The sequence below is a fragment of the Triticum aestivum genome, chromosome 1B (assembly GCF_018294505.1).
Source record: "Triticum aestivum cultivar Chinese Spring chromosome 1B, IWGSC CS RefSeq v2.1, whole genome shotgun sequence".
Classification (NCBI taxonomy): Eukaryota; Viridiplantae; Streptophyta; class Magnoliopsida; order Poales; family Poaceae; genus Triticum; species Triticum aestivum.
The window spans coordinates 365,312,421-365,332,961 of record NC_057795.1 but is presented as its reverse complement, the minus strand read 5'-3'; the positions used below and the strand labels follow the sequence as shown (position 1 = coordinate 365,332,961).

Sequence of the window (20,541 nt, the reverse complement as noted above, 5' to 3'; positions counted from 1 at the left end):
CGTCACACGATCAGAGACGCGCACAAAGAAACACGACGGCGCAGTCTCCGGCACACTCGCAAGTCGCAACCACCTGTCCACTCCGCCGCCGCCTGAGCTCCGGCGACGGAGGAAGCTCCGCCATTCCCAGAGACTGTCTTCATGCCTGCCCCGCCCGACCAGCCCGCGGCCACTGGCGCTGGGGATGCCTCGACTGATCCTACTGCCACTGCTGTCTGCGACGACGTGCACGACTCCAAGGAGGTCGTCCTGCGGCGGTACTTCCTTCAGGAATGGGAGCTGGTCTCCGCCATCCTCCGCCGCATCGTCGCCGCTGGCGGCGTCGCGGAGCCCGCTGACGTCCACAGGATCCGCTCCATCGTAAGCTCTCTCACCCCACCCCTTCTGGATGTTAACTGCCGCTGAACCATAGATCCCAACGAGAATAATGTTTAGCCCTGTAAGCAATGCTAGATTCTGCTTGTTTGGTACGGATCACGGAAGAGCTTATTCTGTTTCAACGTTGATTATTAATTGCGTACACAAAATCTGAAGAGATCATGTAAGTTTTCAAGCCCCGTGCTCTTGGGAAATGGCAAGCCCTCGTTTGGATGTCTTTGTTTCAGTGAACACTCGATGAGTGCTGGATAGTACTCCCTCCGTTTCTAAATGTAAGTCTTTTTAGAGATTCCACTACAAACTAACATACGGATGTATATAGACATATTTTAGAGTGTAGATTCACTCATTTTGCTCCGTATGTAGTCCATAGTGGATTCTCTAAAAAGACTTATATTTAGGTCCGTTCCTAAATATAAGTCTTTGGAGAGATTTCACTATGAACCACATACGGATGTATGTAGATGCATTTTAGAGTGTAGATTCATTCATTTTGCTCCGTATATAGTCCATAGTGAAATCTCTACAAAGACTTATATTTAGGAACGGAGGGAGTATATGATGCAATTTAAGCTGTTTAGTGGACTAGCTAGCAAATTTGCACTGGAAATTGATTGGTTTTGTCAATCTGTGAACTACAATTTATGCCAAACCCTTCATGTTTAAAAGCTTGATACAAATTAATGCCATGGTTTTTGTTGGGAACCTTCATGTTTAAAAGCTTGATACAAATTAATGCCATGGTTTTTGTTGGGAAATAGATGGACAAATATCAAGAAGAAGGTCAACTTCTCGAGCCATACCTAGAAGACATCATCTCACCAATTATGTCATTGGTTCGATCAAAGATAATGGAACTTGGTGCTGCCACAGATGAGCTCCTTGAAATCATCAAGCCTCTGTGTATTATCATCTACACCCTGGTCACAGTCTGTGGGTATAAGAGCGTCATCAAGTTCTTCCCTCATCAGGTTTCAGATCTAGAGCTTGCGGTTGCTCTCCTTGAGAAGTGCCATACAATGAGCTCAGCGACAGCTCTTAGGCAAGAGAGCACAGGAGAAATGGAGACCAAGTGTGTCGTTCTGTTGTGGCTTTATATACTGATCTTAATTCCATTTGATATCTCCTCTGTTGACACGAGCATTGCTGCCACTGATCACATGCCTGGGTCTGAGGTTGTTCCACTTGTGACAAGGATATTGGACATCTGTAAGGATTATCTCTCCAACTCTGGTCCGATGAGAAGGATGTCAGGGTTGCTGCTTGCAAGGCTGTTGACTCGTCCAGACATGCTGAAGGCCTTCAGCAGGTTATCCTTTACAGCTTATAGCCATCATGCATGGACATTTCAAATTGCTAAATCACCTTCAAAAGTATCCTGTCACCAGAGTAACTGTCAAATTTCTATCACTACTAGGAACTTTTTATTGTCTGAATTGAATGCAAAAATGTTAAAAAATTGTATTTAGCTAACCATGTCTTTGTAACTTATGGCATATATAGTAGAGGAAAATGTAATGAGTTGCCTTTATTTTGTCTTCAGTTTTATGGAATGGGCACACAAAATCTTGTTGTCTGTCACAGATGACTTTGTGGATCAATTTAGGTCCATTGGCATAGTGGAAGCTTTAGCATCAATATTTAAGGTTTGACATTGCCGTTTTTTTGTTTATTTCTAACGTCATACTGCATATGTTCTAGAGATATCTGTTCCCAGCGGCCTAACAATTCTATAAACACCATATTTTTCTTTTGGTTCCTCCTGTTGCAGATTGGTAACAGGAGAGTGCTACATGATGCCAATTCTGGTATTTGGAACGACTGTTCATTTGTGATGAAGACTAATATTGCCATCAGAAGTCCCCTCCTTAGGAAATTTCTGGTCAAACTGGCACAGCGAGTTGCTCTCATTAGCCTGGCTCCCCGTACGCCATCATGGCGCTATCAGGTTTGAAATCTTTCATTGTTAACCTTTGCTTAATCAATATTGTATGGGATATAATAATGCTTACTTGCTTAGATTACTCCCTCCGTTTCTTATTATTTGCATATAAAAATTTTCTGAAGTCAAACTTCGTAAAGTTTGACCAACTTTATAGGAAAAAATATCAGCACTCACAACACGAAATCAATATCATTAGGTGCATCATGAAAATAATTTTCATAATATATAACTTTAGTATTGTAGGTATTGATATTTTTAATATAAATTTGATCAAACTTTGCATAGTTTGACTAAGAAAAATTGTATGCGGAGTAAAAAGAGACGGAGGGAGTACATTTAAAATATATAGATCCTTTTGTGCGTGTGCAGCTTCTTTTTTGAGTAAAGTTGTAGGCACAATGTAAAAATTGTTTACTGCTGGTGCACCTGGTATTCTTACGTTCAATGTTCCATTACCTGGTTTAAACAAAACATGTGTCTGATATGGGTGTGCAAGCTCATAAATTATATGCACAATCCAGAACTCCAAATCACATCTTTTCTTTTGGAGAACAGTAGGGCACAGCGTTACTGAAAATATATTTGAAAATAAGGAATCGGTATTCCACAAGATGTAAATGATACAAAAATTGCACGAAGGGCCAAAAACTATCAATTTGCATCCTACTTGATGTACCGAACATCTTTGCAGTGATCACATCCTGCTCATGGATTTCGTTTGTTAAATCTGGATGTGTGAACCATCCATATGGTAGCAGTTGGGTAAGAGCTTGTCTAACATACTGGAGCTCCAACATCTGCTCAGTTAAGGCATAGCTTGGTACTAACTTAGAATCCAACTTCTGTGGGATTCTGGTAAAAGTAAACAGTTTATAGGAAGGTGTTTTTTTTTAATTCAAAATACTGTTTATTTCTTGGGATTACTGGAACTTCTTTCTGGGACGAAGCCTGTCAAAACTAATGTGGGGATTAGCTAAGGACATATAAGGTAATTAGGTGCATCAAAGGCGCAACATGTACCAAACTAAAAGGCGAAGGAAAGCTAGGACGGTAGCCGAAGGCTTGCCGGGACACCTATGGGCGCGGGACATCCATGGAGTTATGGGCATTCACGAAATCGGCCAGTACATCTTACTCTGGTGCCTGATTGAGGGCACGGCGCTCTCAGACGCACCAGACCAGCTCGTGTGGGAGTGGAACGCGTCGGGCATATACACTGCCAAATCCGCCTACATCGCTTCCTTCCACGGTTCGACGACCTGCAGCAACTGGAAGCTCACATGGAAGAGTTGGGCACCCCCCAGAGTGAAATTCTTCCACTGGCTTGTCAGCTTGGATCGATGTTGGACGGCGGACCGCCTCGCCCGGCATGGACTGCAGCACCACACCAGTTGCCCCCTTTGCAGCCAGGAGCCTGAGACGCTGCGCCATCTCCTACTTGGGTGCCCCTTCTCGAGGCATGTCTGGTTCGAGATCCTCTCTTGTATGCACATGACTTGCAGGCCCCCGGACAATGAGGCTACCCTCTTTGGTTGGTGGCATGATGCTCGGCAAGTCACGCCAAAGGCGATGCGCAAAGGGCTGGCATCCGCGACACTTCTTACATCCTGTATGATCTGGAAGCACCGAAACGACTGCATCTTCAACAACGCGCGCCCTTCCATCCGAACACTAGTTCACGGCATTAAGGAGGAAGCCAGACTTTGGGCTGTGGCAGGCGCTGCTGGACTTAGAGTAGTCTTGCCCCCGACCTGGGATGTGCATTAGGTCATGTTCCCAGACTGTAATCCGCCTCCTAGGAGGGCTGTAACATAAAACTCTCTCTTTTCAATACAATAGGTCCTTTGCGTTCTCCCCAAAAAAAACATGTACCAAACTACACCACATCCCTTCTTTTCAAAATTGCTGAGTGCTGGCAGTGATTTAGCTTCTAGTTTCCGAGATGGCTAATGCAGAAGAATCATTTAATAATTGATATCATGTTCTACATTTATCTTTTATCGGATGCATTCTGTGAGAAACTTTTGCTATTATGTTGTATCTGTTCGTCAGTTTGTTCTACCATAGTGCTTACTGGTTTTCTGTCATGCAGTCAATAAGTAGTTCACTGGGTGCAAACCTTTTAAGTTCTACTGCTGCGTCTTCAAGTGGATCAACCCAACAAGTGAACATTGATCAAACAGACACATGTGGGTTGGAAGAAGACATGGATGTTCCAGAAATTGTGGAAGAGATAATTGACTTACTATTGACTGGCTTGAGGGATTCCGTATGTTCTCATCGAATACTATACTGTACATTTAGTTTGTTCTCTGTGTCATGTTTAATAAATTTACGGATAATGTCTTCTTTGCTTTAGGTAGGTCCATCATCTCTACTGTGTTTCTTTCTTCCCGTGTGCATGCATGCTGATTAATATCATTATTACACCAGTATCTTTACTGCAAATCTGCCACCGCTGCATCCTATGTAAATATGCAACTGTACTCCAGATTATTCAGTATTTTGGAGACTTTGACCATCAATGCTACCCAGTCTTGTTTGATCTTCTTTAGATTTTATAAATCGTTTACATATAAGTGAAATATAATTTGATTCAGTGCAGCTTGTTTGGATGGGTTAGAATAGAGGCGATGAAACCTTTTCGTGGGCATTAATGTACATTAAAGTTTCATTGTCATATGGAGTGTGAACATGCTTCAAACAGTCAATTTGCCTACCTGCCACATAAATTCTCTGCAGCAGCGGTTGTTATGACGTCTCCTTCTTGCGACTATGCTTCTCTACATGCAAAAAGTAAATGTTTTCATTCAAAATATTGATGTTTCATTCAGATAGGTGATGCACTGTAGTCTCTGATGAAATTTTTTATACTTAAGGATACTTTGTGAACTATTCATCTTTTCATTTACCTCGAAGATTGTAGCCCTCAAACTAAAAAGTAAAAGCTTTTTTATTCCTCTCTGTCCAGGATACTATTGTGAGATGGTCTGCTGCCAAAGGTGTTGGCAGGATAACTGCACGTTTAACACCTGCACTGTCTGAAGAAGTTCTATCATCAATCTTGCAGCTTTTTTCTCCTGGTGAGGTCCGTTTATGAGAACTTCATAGTATCCTTTGTTTGAAAATATTTTCAGATTCATCTTCCAGCTTTCAAAATTGCAATTCTTATTTAGTGAATTACTTTAGTAAATAACTCATGCATTTTGAATACTGAAGGGTGATGGTTCCTGGCATGGAGGCTGCTTGGCTTTGGCTGAACTTGCTCGGAGGGGGCTGTTGCTGCCTTCTAGCTTCCCTGATGTTATTCCTGTTATAACGAAGGTACGTAATAGAATAATACCAGATACCACCTCTATGTACCAATGAAGTTATCTCTTGACTGCTGGCAGCAAAGATGCTTACTGCTCCCTCTGTAAACAAATGTAAGACGTTTTAAATCACTATATCTGATAACCAGTAGTTTTTAACTCTCTTTTCTGCAAGATACTTTTGTATCTCTATCCGATGACCAGAACTTTTGTGAATTATTTGTGCATGCTTCATTTTTCTGGCATCATTGCAATGTGGGCGTGCTGTTGCATGCCCCCGCGTGCTCTTACCTATCTTCTGATAAATTATTTATAAGATACTTAAGTGTTGGCACCCTTGTTGCCTTGTATAGTTATAATACAGCAGCCTAGTGTCCCAGTTGACTTCATGGCATATTTTTCTTTGCAGGCTTTACACTATGATGTGCGTAGAGGTCCACATAGCATTGGCTCACACGTAAGAGATGCCGCAGCATATGTTTGTTGGGCGTTTGGTCGTGCCTATACTAACTTAGATATGAAGGCAGTCTTGGAACAACTTGCTCCCCACCTTCTAACGGTTGCTTGTTATGATCGAGAGGCAAGGTTCATTTTGTGCTGCTTTCATTGGTGGAATGATATTTTGATAACTGTTTCTAATGTGTCCTTTGCCGTATCTGATTTCAGGTTAATTGTAGAAGAGCTGCTTCTGCTGCCTTTCAAGAGAATGTTGGAAGACAGGGAACTTATCCGCATGGCATTGATATTGTGAATACAACAGACTACTTTGCACTGGCTTCACGGTCAAACTCTTATCTGAGTGTCGCCGTTTCTGTTGCTCAGTATAAGGAGTATGTGTATCCCTTTGCAGAAGAGCTACTGTGCAATAAAACAACTCACTGGGTACTGTAATACTGTGCAACTATTTTTTAGTTGGGGTGAAATTGCTTAATTTTCCCTACTCTGGCAACATTTGCCTATTTTCTTATTTCCTGTGCTTCAATCCTGTCAACTTCTGCTTGAATCATTTACATAGCAAATACAGATGTGTTATTTACTTCTGTAAATTATTGTAACAGCAACACCCATTGTTTAACATAATGTTAGTTTGACGATGATCCCTGTTAAGCATCCATGGCTTTTCATCAGTCATTTTTATATCCTTTTGTCGCCATGTTTTTTTCCTATTGTTTTGTCTATCCATAGACCACATGATTTGGCTGAACTTTCTTTCTTGTTAGGAGAAAAGCCTGAGAGAGTTGGCTGCGCAGGCCCTTGCTTTGCTTGTGCAATATGATATGGATTACTTTGCTGGGCATGCCCTTCAAAAGTTAATTCCCTGCACTCTGTCATCAGATCTGTGCACTCGACATGGGGCCACTTTAGCTGCTGGCGAAATTGCTTTGAAGTTGCATCAGCTTGGTTTCATTTTTACCACAGGTAAATGTCCATATCTGGATTATCTATGCAGTACTTTTCAGTGAATTTCTTACCCTAAAGGCCTAAAGGGGGCCTTGCATCTGTGCATATCTGTAGACATGCAGAGAGGTTTGTCAGGTATTGTCCCTGCAATTGAAAAGGCACGCCTTTATCGAGGTAAAGGAGGAGAGATTATGCGCTCTGCTGTTTCCCGATTCATTGCATGTATTTCCATGGCTGCAATATCCTTGAATGAGAAGACAAAGAGAAGTTTAGTTGAAACCCTTAACGAGAATTTGAGGCATCCCAATTCTCAAATACAGGTGAGCTTTCTTTTTTCTTGTACTAGCAATGCAATAGTTAAGATAGCAGTAAAGGCTTGTTGATGTCCATTTAGTGTCATTTGTTGTTGCTGCTGCTGTTTCATACTGTACAAGCATGACACTGTTGTCCCGCATTGTTGACTGGGTGCTATTCACAATCTTTTCCAGTGTGCCGCTGTTGACGCTTTGAAGCATTTTATTCCAACATATCTGGTTTCTGCTGGTGAAAAGATTGCTAATGATGTCATTTCGAAGTATGTGACGCTTCTAGATGACCCGAATGTAGCTGCAAGACGAGGCGGGGCGCTGGCCCTTGGAATATTGCCGTACGAGTTCTTGTTATTAAAATGGATGCCTGTCATGAGTAAGCTCTGTAGCTCATGCACAATAGAGGTAGTGAAATTTCCTATTGACATTTCAGCAGCAAAACATATATAAGGAACAATAACTCGTGCTGTTGATGCATTTCTTGAAATCTCTGACTGAAACTCTTATTTCATATAATATGCAGGATAAGGCTGATGATCCTGATGCTGAAGCACGAGTGAATTCTGTTAGGGGGCTCATTCTGGTCTGCGAAACATTAACATCTAATGTTGATCAGAGCTCAGATATTGGAGAATCTGTATATGCATACATAAAAGTTGAGGTCATGCCAGCTGTATTCAGAGCACTTGATGATTATGCTGTAGATAACAGAGGAGATGTGGGTTCTTGGGTACGTGAGGCAGCAATGGATGCACTAGAAAGATGCACGTTCATCCTCAGCAAGAGAGATGCTGTTGCAGTGAGAGCAGCACCAGCTGCTGAGGATGAATCTCAGCCAAGCGACATGGATGCAAATGCAATTAGTACCACATACCAACTATTTGATTCTGCTATTGCACAGGATCTGGTCGCTGGCATTGCAAAACAGGCAGTTGAGAAAATAGATAAGATAAGAGAAATAGCAGTCAGGACTCTGCAGAGGATTCTGTACAACCAAGAACAGTTTGTCCCGTCTATACCTTACAGGAAGTTGTTGGAAGAAATTATTCCCAACAATTCAGATTTGGAGTGGGCAGTAAGTAATTTTTCACCAATTTCATTTCTATTTATTGCCAAACCCACTATGATCTATCATATTTCATATCTAATGCTTGTATTGTGGTACGTTGTACAACTAGCTGTGCTGCCCTCAGCTCTTATCTTTTTAATGCTCAGTGCTCACCAACTTTCTTTATTCCGAAATGGTAGTCATCTCGGAAATAAGTCCTTAGGCGTTTAGTTTTGTAGTGACCGCGGCCCATAAGTACATTTGTTTTGTTTAACACATACATTGCCATTTTGACAATATTGCCTCAATAATAAATTGCACGCTGATTCATTTTGCACCATTATGTGCATTATATTAAGGGTGATCGTACTGTCACTCAAGCATCAACTGATAGTCATTTGCCTTGGTTAGGTTCCTACAGTATCATATCCACGATTGGTGAAGATTCTTCAGGCTAGCTGTTACAGCAGGCCTGTGCTTTCAGGGCTTGTGATTTCTACCGGTGGGTTGCAGGAGTCTTTGAGGAAAGCTTCAACATCAGCTTTAGTAGGATACTTGCAAGATTCAAGTATTAATATACGTGATGAAGGGAAAAGTAGAGAGTATCTATTGAGTCGTGACATTTTGTGGGTTCTCCAACGTTACCAGAAGTGTGACCGTGTAATTGCACCCACATTGAAGGTAACATAGTGTATACATATATCTGAAGCTGGATGCATATTTTTTGTCTCTAAGATATGTTGTATATTTAAATTCTAGCCTGTTCATGTTTAGACTGATGTGATTATCACCAGTTCTAGTAATTTAGTTTCGATTTGACAAGTTTAGTCTGAAGGTTCACGTGTTTCTACATTGTTGTTCGCCATACATTATTCTTTACTCCTTTTGGTAAATCTAACGAGGTCCCTGTATTGCAGACTATCGAGACTCTGCTCAGTAAACAGGTTTTCTTGAACAAGGAGGTGAGTTAATTTTAGCTATGTAAGAAGGATTTTTAGTAAGACACCTATTGTGCTTAGCATTGCGAGGCTGATCTGGAAAGCTAAATTCCATTCTTTTGACCTTCATTTGTAGTGGCAGATGAACAAAGCTCATTTTGTTAAGCATTAATACTGACAGACAAAGAAGTGGAACTTGATGATCAGAGAAACCAAAACTATTACTATTATACTGCACATTTTTTATTAGTTGACAACTTAAAAGCTCATAAAATAGGATATAACTTACAAAGTCTACGCTTCATCATAGTATAAGGGCAATACATTGTATGATACTTGGTTATCTGATGTTGTTAGGTTGTTTCCACATCTTAGCTATGTTTACAAAGCTGTATATCTTCTGGCCTTGCAACGTTAAACAGGGGCACGGCGACTTCTACAGTGAATTGGTAAAATTACTAGGCCCTGAACTAAAGGGATCGAAGGACTTCACGAAGTTATGTGCAGGCCTCTCAATCCTGGGATATATTTCTTCACAATTGGATGGAACTGGCACCAAGGCATTCTCTCAACTTCTAGTGTTCCTAGGCCATAGATACCCCAAGGTAACATTTGATATATTTCTTGCCTGAGAAGTGCAGAACGCCAATGGTGGACTGAACTCAGATACTCTCTGCCAACTTGCAGATCCGGAAGGCTGCGGCTGATCAGGTGTACCTTGTGCTGCTGCAAAATGACAGTCTGATCTCTGCGGAAGATATGGATAAAGCCCAGGAAGTGCTCGCGGAGACATGCTGGGAAGGAGACGTCGAGGAAGCGAGGCACAGGAGGTCAGAACTGAATGCGATGGCTGGTTTTGGCGTTGCCACCTCGCAGAAGTCCGAGAACCGACAGGGAGCAAGAGCTCCCGATGTTCGAAATGCTGCTTCAACTGATGAGAACACGTCTTATTCCTCACTGGTTGAATTCAGTGGGTACTAGGAAGCAGGGGGCCATCGTTCTCCCCTTCTATAATGTACACCGTTGTGCACTACACTTGTACAATATTTCGTTTCAGCGTTTATCTTAATTTTGTATATTAGGCATTTGAGACATTTTTTGCTTGAAGAAATGCATTACACGCAGCAGCAGCAGCTTAGTTCATGATCAACAACAAGGTTTGCAAGAAGCTTTTCTGCTATGAGCCTTGAAATGGAGTAAGCTGGTGTAAAATGTCACCAGTTGCACCCGAGGCTTGCATCCCAGTCGATATGAACCGACAGTCTACCAACTAGAGATGAAAACAGAGCTTAAGTGGACCGTATCTTTTAGGGAAAACGGAAAGAGAAGTTCAGTGCAGAAACTGGTGCGAAAAGCGAGGTTTTTAGCTCTAAAAATCTCCATTGGGACATAGACAAAACAACAAATTGTCTAGTTACACTCCAAGAATGCAATACGGAAATTCTGTTTGCACAAAAATTCTGCTGAAAACACTGTCCTGTTTCCCACAAGAAACTTAAGTTGCCACTTCCATTTTTCCCTTCCATTTTGTGGATTCCCATTTTCGCGCTTCGTTTCCATTCTGTTCTCAGAACCGGCACAGTTTTCACTGCACTCATATTTTTTTATCTTATTATCACCAGTCGATTGAACATAGCATAATGGGAGGACCTCATGTAACAATATAACTCGGCATGAATCTGCTCAAAATTGTATGAATCATCATATGTTTGACTCTCATGACATAGCATAATGGGAGGACACCTCATGTGCCCAACACCACATTCAACTATATAACTCAGTTCGAATTGGCACAAATGATCAACATTCGGTAAAAAGAACAATGGTTGCAGCAAGTTGTGACCCAAGGAAAATCCACGCGGTTTGGCCTCTGGAGAGTCGACACCGTCTCAATGGCAAGCTGATCAAAAAGATGTGCTCGTATCACTTGCTATTTGCTGACACCGGGCTTCAACCATGGGTAGACGTCCGGTGATGAGGGCAGCCTTGCTGTCAAAACTTCAACTCCGGTTTCCGTCACCTAAGGGCATAGGAGAACAGAGAGAATGAGTTTGTGTATACCATCAAACAGCAGAGAAAATAAGTTTATCTTCTTAGACAAACTGGAGGCAGGCCGAAAAAGTGAAAACCATGTTTGGTCTACATGTCCAATTTTGACAAAGGATTAACCTACGGCGCAGATTTTGAGGCGACAAAAACTTTGGAAAAGACACCCACGTGGCCACAATGCCACATCCACACCACACACTACATGAGCAAATTGGATCAATTCATCTAAACAAAACAACATACTCACCAAAAGGGTGTGCTCAAATTGAGCACTACGTTTACCATCTGCAGTCACTGCAGTCCACTCGTCAGGCCATAGACGGTCACGCCAAAGTCCTGCAAAATATGAAATCTTTCGTTATAAAACAATGCAGCAGACCTAGGCCAAAAGTAGCATCGAGGCGTTCAACCGCACATTGTGTTTGCCACTGTCACACACTTGCCTGTGTTAATCATTGGCTCAATTGTAAATGTCTGACCAGCTTTCATGATACCAACAGCCTTGTTTCCTACATTATGAAGCAACCATATCTCATATTCAATGGCATTTTGTAGCATTTGGACATAAATATACTAAGGTAAAGCTTATATAGCTTTAATAGAAGGAATGCAAATAAGAAATACAAGCTGCAAGAACCATACTTGAATAATGAGGGATGTTCGGGGCACAGTGGAACAATTCTCCTATGCCATGACCACAATAAGATTTCACCTGGAATAACAAGATACGGGAGTAAAGGTGCAATTATATAACACAAAAGGTAACAAAAGAGCTAAGCTATTTCAGGATCAAGTCGGTGCCAATGCAATACTGACCACAGATAAACCTGACATCGATGCATGTCGACTTATGACTTCTCCAACTTCCCGAAACCTAACTCCAGGTTTAACTGTGCATCAAAATGTGTAAATTTAAATGGCATGTCTCATTTCAGAGATGCTGTTTTCCAAAATCTTGCAGGAATTTCAAACAGAAGAAAATTACATTTCTTCCGGTATGATATAATAGCCGCAAGAGAAAATGATAAGAAACAAAGAAAGGTGAAATTACTAAATTACAAGAATTAAACCGGAGCATCACCTATTGCGATAGCTTTCTCCAAGCACTCATAGGTACAACGGACAAGCTGTTTCGAAGCTTCATCAACGTTTCCAACAAAATATGTATCATTCAAATCACCTGCAGTTAATAGTTGCATCTTACAGGTTATATGTCTAGTCAAACACCAAATATAACAATTTTAAGTGGTTAAATACAGCATCAGGCGCCTGAGACTTTACCATGAACACCTTTATAGTATACAGTAACGTCAATGTTTACAATGTCACCATCTTCAAGTTTTCTGTTAGGAACATTTAGATAGAAACCGATGGTTAACCTTACAAATGTAAATCAAAATTAGACAAAGCAACATCAGGTTCAAGCAAGAATGAGATAAATGATTAGCTCTATGTGTAAATATCAAGGGACCTGGCATCTGGAATTCCATGGCAAATGACTTCATTAACTGACCTGAATACAAACGACGATAATAAGAAACATCACTTGATGCTAAATAGTAAGTAACAAATAATACAATAACCTACGTGCAGCATGACTTCGGGAAGAAATGGTAATTCAATGGGGACGGGTATCCACCTGTAGATCAAGAATGGAAATTACGAAAAAGATCGAGATGCATATTAAATAGCTTGGGAATACATTTAATTCTCTTATGTACAACAAATGTTAAGACATAAAAAACAAGTACAAGATTCCCTGAAACATTTCATGAGATATGATAGTGATTTAAAAGGTATATTCATCACTGATTCAGCTGGTGATCAATTTGCTGCATTTCAAAATTTTCAAGAAGGTTAATCAGACCTCTGGCAATTGTCTCCTCATGAATCACTCTATCAATTTCATCTGTTGTAATTCCTGGCTTGATTATACGAGCACCTGCATCTAAAACTTCTCTTGCAATCTAACAGTAACAGTTGGGAACAAAGTGGAACGGGTCAGTACAATGCCACCATAACATTTCATTATTTAAGTACAAAACTTGATGTGCTGAGAACTTACTCGGCATGTTTCCCTCATCCTTTCAATTTGCTCAGGGGTCTTGATCTACAGAAATAGCAGAAAAAGATCCAGCAAAATAACATCAGATATCTATTTTTGGAACATATATGATACTTGCATATCAGTGGAATGCTCTACCTCTACTCTTTTCTGCAAATCACTGTCAGGCTCGATCTTGGGGATTCCCTAAAAAAGTTTATCAAACGTCAGAGGATATGTACTAGAGCAGATTACAGGATAACAAAATACTGCCAACTTAATGATCCTCTCTTTTGGTACAGGGATCTATATCATTCCAATAGTAATGCTAAAAAGACACAAAGAGGATGGGATGAAATAAACTTAGCCACAGTTGATACTTACATCAAGCGCCCAATCAGGTTTCTCGATTCCGTCTGGCACCAAACGCATCTTTGATATAGGAAATGGTCTCAATGGACTAAAACCACAATAAATACAAAGTAAAAAAAAAAGTTAGTCCTATGCTACAGAATTAGCTCCAAATGCAATAAAATCCAATTATATGAGAGAACTGCTTCTTTTGGTTTACCCAGACTAATTTTGTCAAGGAAGTTACTAATATATAGACATAACAGAAACTAAAAATAAGGTACCCATATGCCAGGCATGATCTCAATAAACTGTAATACATGATCAGTTGATATAAACTATAAAGTAAGAAATGCATTTTTAAGTAGTTTGCCCTAGAGGTACATACAAAACCAAAATGCACTAGCAAGATACTTTATATTGTTGGTTATAAGAAACAGAAGCATCGGCATTAACACAACAACGTAGATATAAATATGTGGCAAAAAAAATACCCTGTCCAATCAAAACGAGGAAGCTCCATAGTCCGGGTCCGCCCTTTTTTCAAACAATATTTCCAGCCTTCTTGAGACAGCTGGGATGTCAGTGCATCTACCTTTGTGTGAACAGACTTGTGAGAGGCCCATGCTGCCTTGAAACAATCCTGCGAACTGTGGATGATTTGCGCATTAGTATAAAGTGTTTTCACTCAGAGGCAGAATTTACCCTGTACTGGTAAGTACGCTAACGCCTTCAATAGATGCTTAAATATCAAAAGATCCATTTTCTTCAGCAGGTAACTCAATTTTCCTCACTACTGAAGGTCATCGAAAGATGTATTGGACAGAATGGTAGACTGAACCAAGGCCATACTTATTGGTGATGAAATTGGTAATACAGCATAGAATAAACATCTAGAAGGCTTTACTAAGATAACTGGCAATCTAAAAGGAGCAATTCTTACAAGTCCATTCAGAACTCTACTTAGAAGTATTAGTATCAAGGTCTCCAGGACAAACCATAATTCATGTCAGCTGACTACCAAGGACAATCTAGCTGTGAAATGAGCAGCACCTATAGAACAGCTGAAAATCTTCACCGACACTATCGCAGTACAAAACTGTGGGAAGAAAAAGGAGGTTGCAACTCACCAGAAAGCAGCAGCTTCACGGGGGAGCTTCAGTTGTGCGCACTTGGGGCATCTGAAAATATCGAACTGTTAGCAAACATCTTAACAGAATAGCTCGTCTGGTTCCTTCGTGCGCACTCCACACCATGGATCAAATGGGCAGGGGATGGAATAAATGCCCCTCATAACAAACTAAAACAAGGATCCCACAAGTAAAGATCCGACGACATAACTTCCCTCTTTATAGCGCCCCTGCAAAGTTGCCCAGGACAATGACTACTTGCGCTAGATTGAGGATTCTAGAGCATTTAATCTGTCGAGTGCTTCGAACTCGTATAATTGGTAGCAGCCGGAACCGAGACGGCGCCGTCTTTCAGCTATTTTCCGACTAACTGGTGGCGGCCGGAGGAAGATGGGCAAGAAAACGTACTGGAGAGACGCGGGCTTGCCGCAGCGAGCGCAGTCGAGCGGCGACGACTCCGACGCCCCCTTCTCCATCTCTCAGCTGCCTGCGCCGCACGGGTGGTAAGATGGCCGACAAGAGGGGTGAAATGAAAGCGAAGGGCGCGAAAAGATCAACTCACCTGCAGCGGGGCGGGGGTGCGGCGCGGCGGGGCTAGGGTTCAGGCGGCGCCGGCGGTTGACCCTAGGGAGGGAGAGTCAGAGGATGGAACAGAGGGGAGGAGGGTTTTATTGCGGCCAGACAAGTTTGGTGAACTTGAGCCGGGCCGGGGCGGCGTCGGGTAATCAAGAAAAGTCTTATCTTAAATTTTACAAAATATGTATATGGCAATCGTGTGGCAGATTACGAAAACTATTGTATGACCCGAGTAACGTCTGATCTCGATCCTGTGTCTATTCCTCCCCTTCGATCGTCTTCATCTCTGCACCACCGCATAAATCTTCCTTATCGTGAATTTGGCCAGCAAGGCACGCCGGCTTGAAGAGATGCGCTCACACGTCTGGCCGCCCCGCCGCAGCGAGGAGATGGGGGACGCCTGCATCGCAGCCCCACGCTTCGCTGACAGGCTGTGTGCCTGCTCGTCATGCGTCGCGACCTCGGCGGGCTGGGTCTCAACGCCGACGCGCTTCGCCTCTCACCGCACCTCTTCGATGGCCACGACGATGCCTAGGTACGCCCAGAACTGGAAACCCCTCCCATCTCCTCGGAGTCATCACCAACGGCAGCCCAGGACTGGAAGCTCCCCGTTGTGCTCGTTTTGCTCTCTAGGACGACGAGACGGCTTGATTTGTTGTTGTTTTTAGATTGTTTTTTGCATGTGATGCGGGGCGCAACGAGGCGGCTCCAAATTCATATACCTTTGTTGCTCCTGTTCTTTTCATCAACGCCTCTTGCTGTTGTTGCTGCTCACCTCTCTGTCGCAACCCCTTGTAAGATTCAGTGTTGTCTGAAGCTTGGGTGAATAGACTAATCATTACAATCAGGTTCGGTTACTTGCATGACCGACGGACTACAAAAGGCTCCAACCAAATCACTATACAAAAGCCTGAAACACTAGCATTGAGACAAGAGTTTGAGTTGGGATCCCTGATCTGCACGATGATGACGCACTGACGATCCTCTCCTCTACTTGCATAGTAGAAAATGAAAATAAAACCTTTGTAAATTTTTGCACTGAGTTCGGGTTTATGGTTTACCACTGTATCAGTGCTCATCGATCTAACTCGGGCCTAGACGGCATAAATCGAGCACACTTGTGGTCCTAACAACCCACAAGTAGACCGACAACTCAAACGATGTTTTATTGGAAGCAACATGTAAACAATATTGGTAACGATTGGTTGTACCGGACGATACTTTCAACCTAAAAAACCCCATTGAAACATTGAAAGTAGTTCAGGTTTTCATGTCTGGTAACATCTGCATAAACAACATGGTAATTTTACATACTGCAAACGCGATAACTTATGCAGCCCAGGCCAGGTAATATTTTGGACCTAGGAACAAAATTCTTGAAATATAGCCGGTAACTTTTATGTGTATAGCATGCTAATTTATGCACCATAGACCTAACAGCTTATTTGCAACATTGTGCTAATTTCTACCGAGGAATTTTATTCGTAGAAAAATACCTCGGTAGTTTCTGTTTAAATAGTATAATAACTTACACACTGCATATTTGATAAGTTACATATGAACACCGTGGGAGGAGGCTATGCAGGCGGAGACGAGGCCGGGAAAAAATACTACTTACAAACACCACGGTAATATTGACCAAGGAGGAAAAATGTGTCGAAAAATATTTCAGCGGTAGCTTCTATGTAAGGAGGAAAGTTGTTGAAAAACATACTCCGTTAACTTCTATTCAGCACGGTAGTACACACACTATAGACATGATAACTTACACAAAAACACCGCATTAACTTTGATCTAGGGGAAAAAAGTTGTTGGAAACGTACCCCTCGGTAAATTTTGTGTAAACAGTATGGTAATATACGCACCACAAACTTGACAACTTAAGCACAAACACCATGATAACTTTGACCCGAATAAAGTTGTTGAAAAGCATACCCTCGGTAATTTATGTGTAAATAACATGATAATTTACCCACCGAAGACCTAATAACCCCCGTTCAAACAACATGGAAACTTTTTGACCTTGAATTTTTTTCGTTGAAGAACATTAACCCTAATAAGTTCTAGGTAAATAGCACCGTAATGTACTTACTATAGACACAATAGCTTAAGTAGAAACAGTATGATAGCTTTGACCCACGGAAAAAGTGGTCGGAAACATATCATTGGTAAATTTTGTATAAATAGCATGGTAATATACACAACACATGCCTGATAAATTACGCACAAAGAGCATGATAAGTTTGATTTGGGTGGATGAATTTGTTGAAAATATACCCCGGGAACTTATGTGTAAATAGCACGGTGATAGTCTTGTTGGGGAACGTAGTATTTCAAAAAAAATCCTACGCACATGCAAGATCATGGTGATGCATAGCAACGAGAGGGGAGAGTGTCGTTCACGTACCCTCGTAGACCGTAAGCGGAAGCATCATGATAACGCGGTTGATGTAGTCATACGTCTTCACGATTGACTGATCCTAGTACTGAACGTACGACACCTCCGTGATCTGCACATGTTCAGCTCGGTGACGTCCCACGAACTCATGATCTAGTAGAGCTTCGAGGGAGAGTTACGTCAGCACGACGGCGTGATGATGGTGTTGATGAAGCTACCGACGCAGGGCTTCGTCTAAGCATCGCTACGATATGACCGAGCTGGATTATGGTGGAGGGGGCACCGCAACGACTAAAAGATCAAATATCAACTTGTGTGTCCATGGGGTGCCCCCCTCCCCGTATATAAAGGAGTGGAGGAAGGGAGGGGCCGACCCTCTCTATGGCGCGCCCTGGGTAGTCCTACTCCCACCGGGAGTATGATCCCCCCTCCAAGTAGTAGGAGTACGAGAGAAGGAAGGGGAAGAGAGAAGAGAAGGAAGGAGGGGGCGCCGCCCCTCCCCCTAGTCCAATTCGGACTAGGCCTTGGGGGTGCGGCCTGCCCTAGGCAGCCCCTCTCTCTTTCCCGTATGGCACAATAAGGCCCAATACTTCTCCCGGCGAATTCCCGTAACTCTCCGGTACTCCGAAAAATACCCTAATCACTCGGAACCTTTCCGGTGTTCAAATATAGTCGTCCAATATATCGATCTTTACATCTCGACCATTTCGAGACTCCTCGTCATCTCCCCGATCTCATTCGGGACTCTGAACTATCTCCAGTACATCAAAACACATAAACTCATAATACGGATCGTCACCGAACGTTAAGCGTGCGGACCCTACGGGTTCGAGAACTATGTAGACATGACCGAGACTCATTTCCGGTCAATAACCAATGCGGAACCTGGATGCTCATATTGGCTCCCACATATTCTACGAAGATCTTTATCGGTCAAACCGCATAACAACATACGTTGTCCCCTTTGTCATCGGTATGTTACTTGCCCGAGATTCGATCGTCAATATTCAATACCTAGTTCAATCTCGTTACCGGCAAGTCTCTTTACTCGTTCCATAATGCATCATCTCGCAACTAACTCATTAGTCACATTGCTTGCAAGGCTTATAGTGATGTGCATTACCGAGAGGGCCCAAAGATACCTACCTCTCCGACAATCGGAGTGACAAATTCTAATCTTGATCTATGCCAACTCAACAAACACCATTGGAGACACCTGTAGAGCACCTTTATAATCACCCAGTTACGTTGTGATGTTTGGTATCACACAAAGTGTTCCTCCGGTATTTGGGGGTTGCATAATCTCATAGTCTGAGGAACTTGTATAAGTCTTGAAGAAAGCAGTAGCAATGAAACTAACACGATCATAATGCTAAGCTAACGGATGGGTCATGTCAATCACATCATTCTCCTAATGATGTGATCCCGTTCATCAAATGACAACACATGTTTATGGTTAGTAAACATAACCATCTTTGATTAACGAGCTAGTCAAGTAGAGGCATACTAGGGACTATAGGTTTTGTCTATGTATTCACACATGTACTAAGTTTCCGGTTAATACAATTCTAGCATGAATAATAAAAAAATATCATGATATAAGGAAATAAATAATAAATTTATTATTGCCTCTAGGGCATATTTCATTTAATCTCCCACTTGCACTAGAGTCAATAATATAGTTCACATCGCCATGTGATTTAACATCAATGGTTCACATCTGTATGTGATTAACACCCATAGTTCACATCGTCATGTGACCAACACCTAAAGGGTTTACTAGAGTCAATAATCTAGTCCACATCGCTATGTGATTAATACCCAAACAGTACTAAGGTGTGATCATGTTTTGCTTGTGAGAGAAGTTTAGTCAACGGGTCTGCCACATTCAGAGCCGTATGTATTTTGTAAATATTCTATGTCTTCAATGCTCTACACGGTGATACTCTAGATAATTGCTCCCACTTTCAATATGTATCCAGATTGAGACTTAGAGTAATCTGGATCGGTGTAAAAGCTTGCATCGATGTAACTCTTTACGACGAACTCTTTTATCACCCCATCACCGAGAAACATTTCTTTAGTCCTCACTAAGGATAACTTTGACCGCTGTCCAGTGATCCACTTCTGGATCACTATCGTACCCCCTTGACAAACTCATGATAAGGTACACAATAGGACTGGTACACAACATAGCATAGTTTACAGAACCTATGGCTGAGGCATCGGGAATGACTTTAATTCTCTTTCTATTTTCTGTTGTGGTTGGGTTTTGAGTCTTACTTCAACTTTACACCTTGCAACACAGGCAAGAACTCTTTCTTTGACTGTTCCATTTTGAACTACTTCAAAATCTTGTCAAGGTATGTACTCATTGAAAAATCTTATCAAGTGTCTTGATCTATCTCTATAGATCTTGATGCCCAATATGTAAGCAGCTTCACCGAGGTTTTTCTTTGAAAAAATCCTTTCAAACACTCCTTTATGCTTTCCAGAAAATTCTACATTATTTCCAATCAACAATATGTCATTCACATATACTTATCAGAAAGGTTGTAGTGCTCCCACTCACTTTCTTGTAAATACAGGCCTTTCCAAAAGTCTGTATAAAACCATATGCTTTGATCAACCCATCAAAGTGTATATTCCAACTCCGAGATGCTT

General features: G+C 41.8%; 2 protein-coding genes across 2 annotated transcripts; one reads left to right on the top strand and one right to left on the bottom strand.

Annotated features, from left to right (window-relative positions):
- On the top strand, positions 1 to 10,456 carry LOC123124592 (tubulin-folding cofactor D). The gene is made up of 17 exons (XM_044545180.1): positions 1 to 360; positions 1,140 to 1,687; positions 1,922 to 2,024; positions 2,150 to 2,326; positions 4,416 to 4,592; positions 5,295 to 5,411; positions 5,543 to 5,647; positions 6,044 to 6,214; positions 6,301 to 6,516; positions 6,855 to 7,053; positions 7,150 to 7,355; positions 7,524 to 7,748; positions 7,867 to 8,418; positions 8,803 to 9,072; positions 9,309 to 9,353; positions 9,752 to 9,934; positions 10,017 to 10,456. The coding sequence occupies exons 1-17, from the start codon at positions 142 to 144 to the stop codon at positions 10,308 to 10,310; spliced, it is 3,807 nt and encodes a 1,268-aa protein (XP_044401115.1). The 5' UTR covers positions 1 to 141; the 3' UTR covers positions 10,311 to 10,456.
- A 529-nt stretch (positions 10,457 to 10,985) lies between these two features.
- LOC123124601 (methionine aminopeptidase 1A) lies at positions 10,986 to 15,707 on the bottom strand. The gene is made up of 17 exons (XM_044545191.1): positions 15,466 to 15,707; positions 15,312 to 15,390; positions 14,904 to 14,954; positions 14,268 to 14,423; positions 13,807 to 13,882; positions 13,582 to 13,629; positions 13,444 to 13,488; positions 13,246 to 13,345; positions 12,966 to 13,017; positions 12,850 to 12,891; positions 12,660 to 12,721; positions 12,460 to 12,558; positions 12,195 to 12,268; positions 12,021 to 12,090; positions 11,822 to 11,887; positions 11,626 to 11,714; positions 10,986 to 11,349 (listed from the first exon to the last, which is right to left on the bottom strand). The coding sequence occupies exons 2-17, from the start codon at positions 15,377 to 15,379 to the stop codon at positions 11,260 to 11,262; spliced, it is 1,188 nt and encodes a 395-aa protein (XP_044401126.1). The 5' UTR covers positions 15,380 to 15,390; positions 15,466 to 15,707; the 3' UTR covers positions 10,986 to 11,259.
- Positions 15,708 to 20,541: the final 4,834 nt, after the last annotated feature.

Bases quoted from the DNA above. Each gene is read 5' to 3' on its own strand.
- LOC123124592 (XM_044545180.1), top strand. From the start codon at position 142: ATGCCTGCCCCGCCCGACCAGCCCGCGGCCACTGGCGCTGGGGATGCC. The intron at 7,356-7,523 runs GTGAGCTTTCTT...AATCTTTTCCAG, and splicing joins ATCCCAATTCTCAAATACAG to TGTGCCGCTGTTGACGCTTT. The intron at 9,073-9,308 runs GTAACATAGTGT...CCTGTATTGCAG, and splicing joins TAATTGCACCCACATTGAAG to ACTATCGAGACTCTGCTCAG.
- LOC123124601 (XM_044545191.1), bottom strand. From the start codon at position 15,379: ATGGAGAAGGGGGCGTCGGAGTCGTCGCCGCTCGACTGCGCTCGCTGC. The intron at 13,018-13,245 runs GTCTGATTAACC...CTTGATCTACAG, and splicing joins TGAGGAGACAATTGCCAGAG to GTGGATACCCGTCCCCATTG. The intron at 12,559-12,659 runs GTAAAGTCTCAG...TATTAACTGCAG, and splicing joins ATACTATAAAGGTGTTCATG to GTGATTTGAATGATACATAT.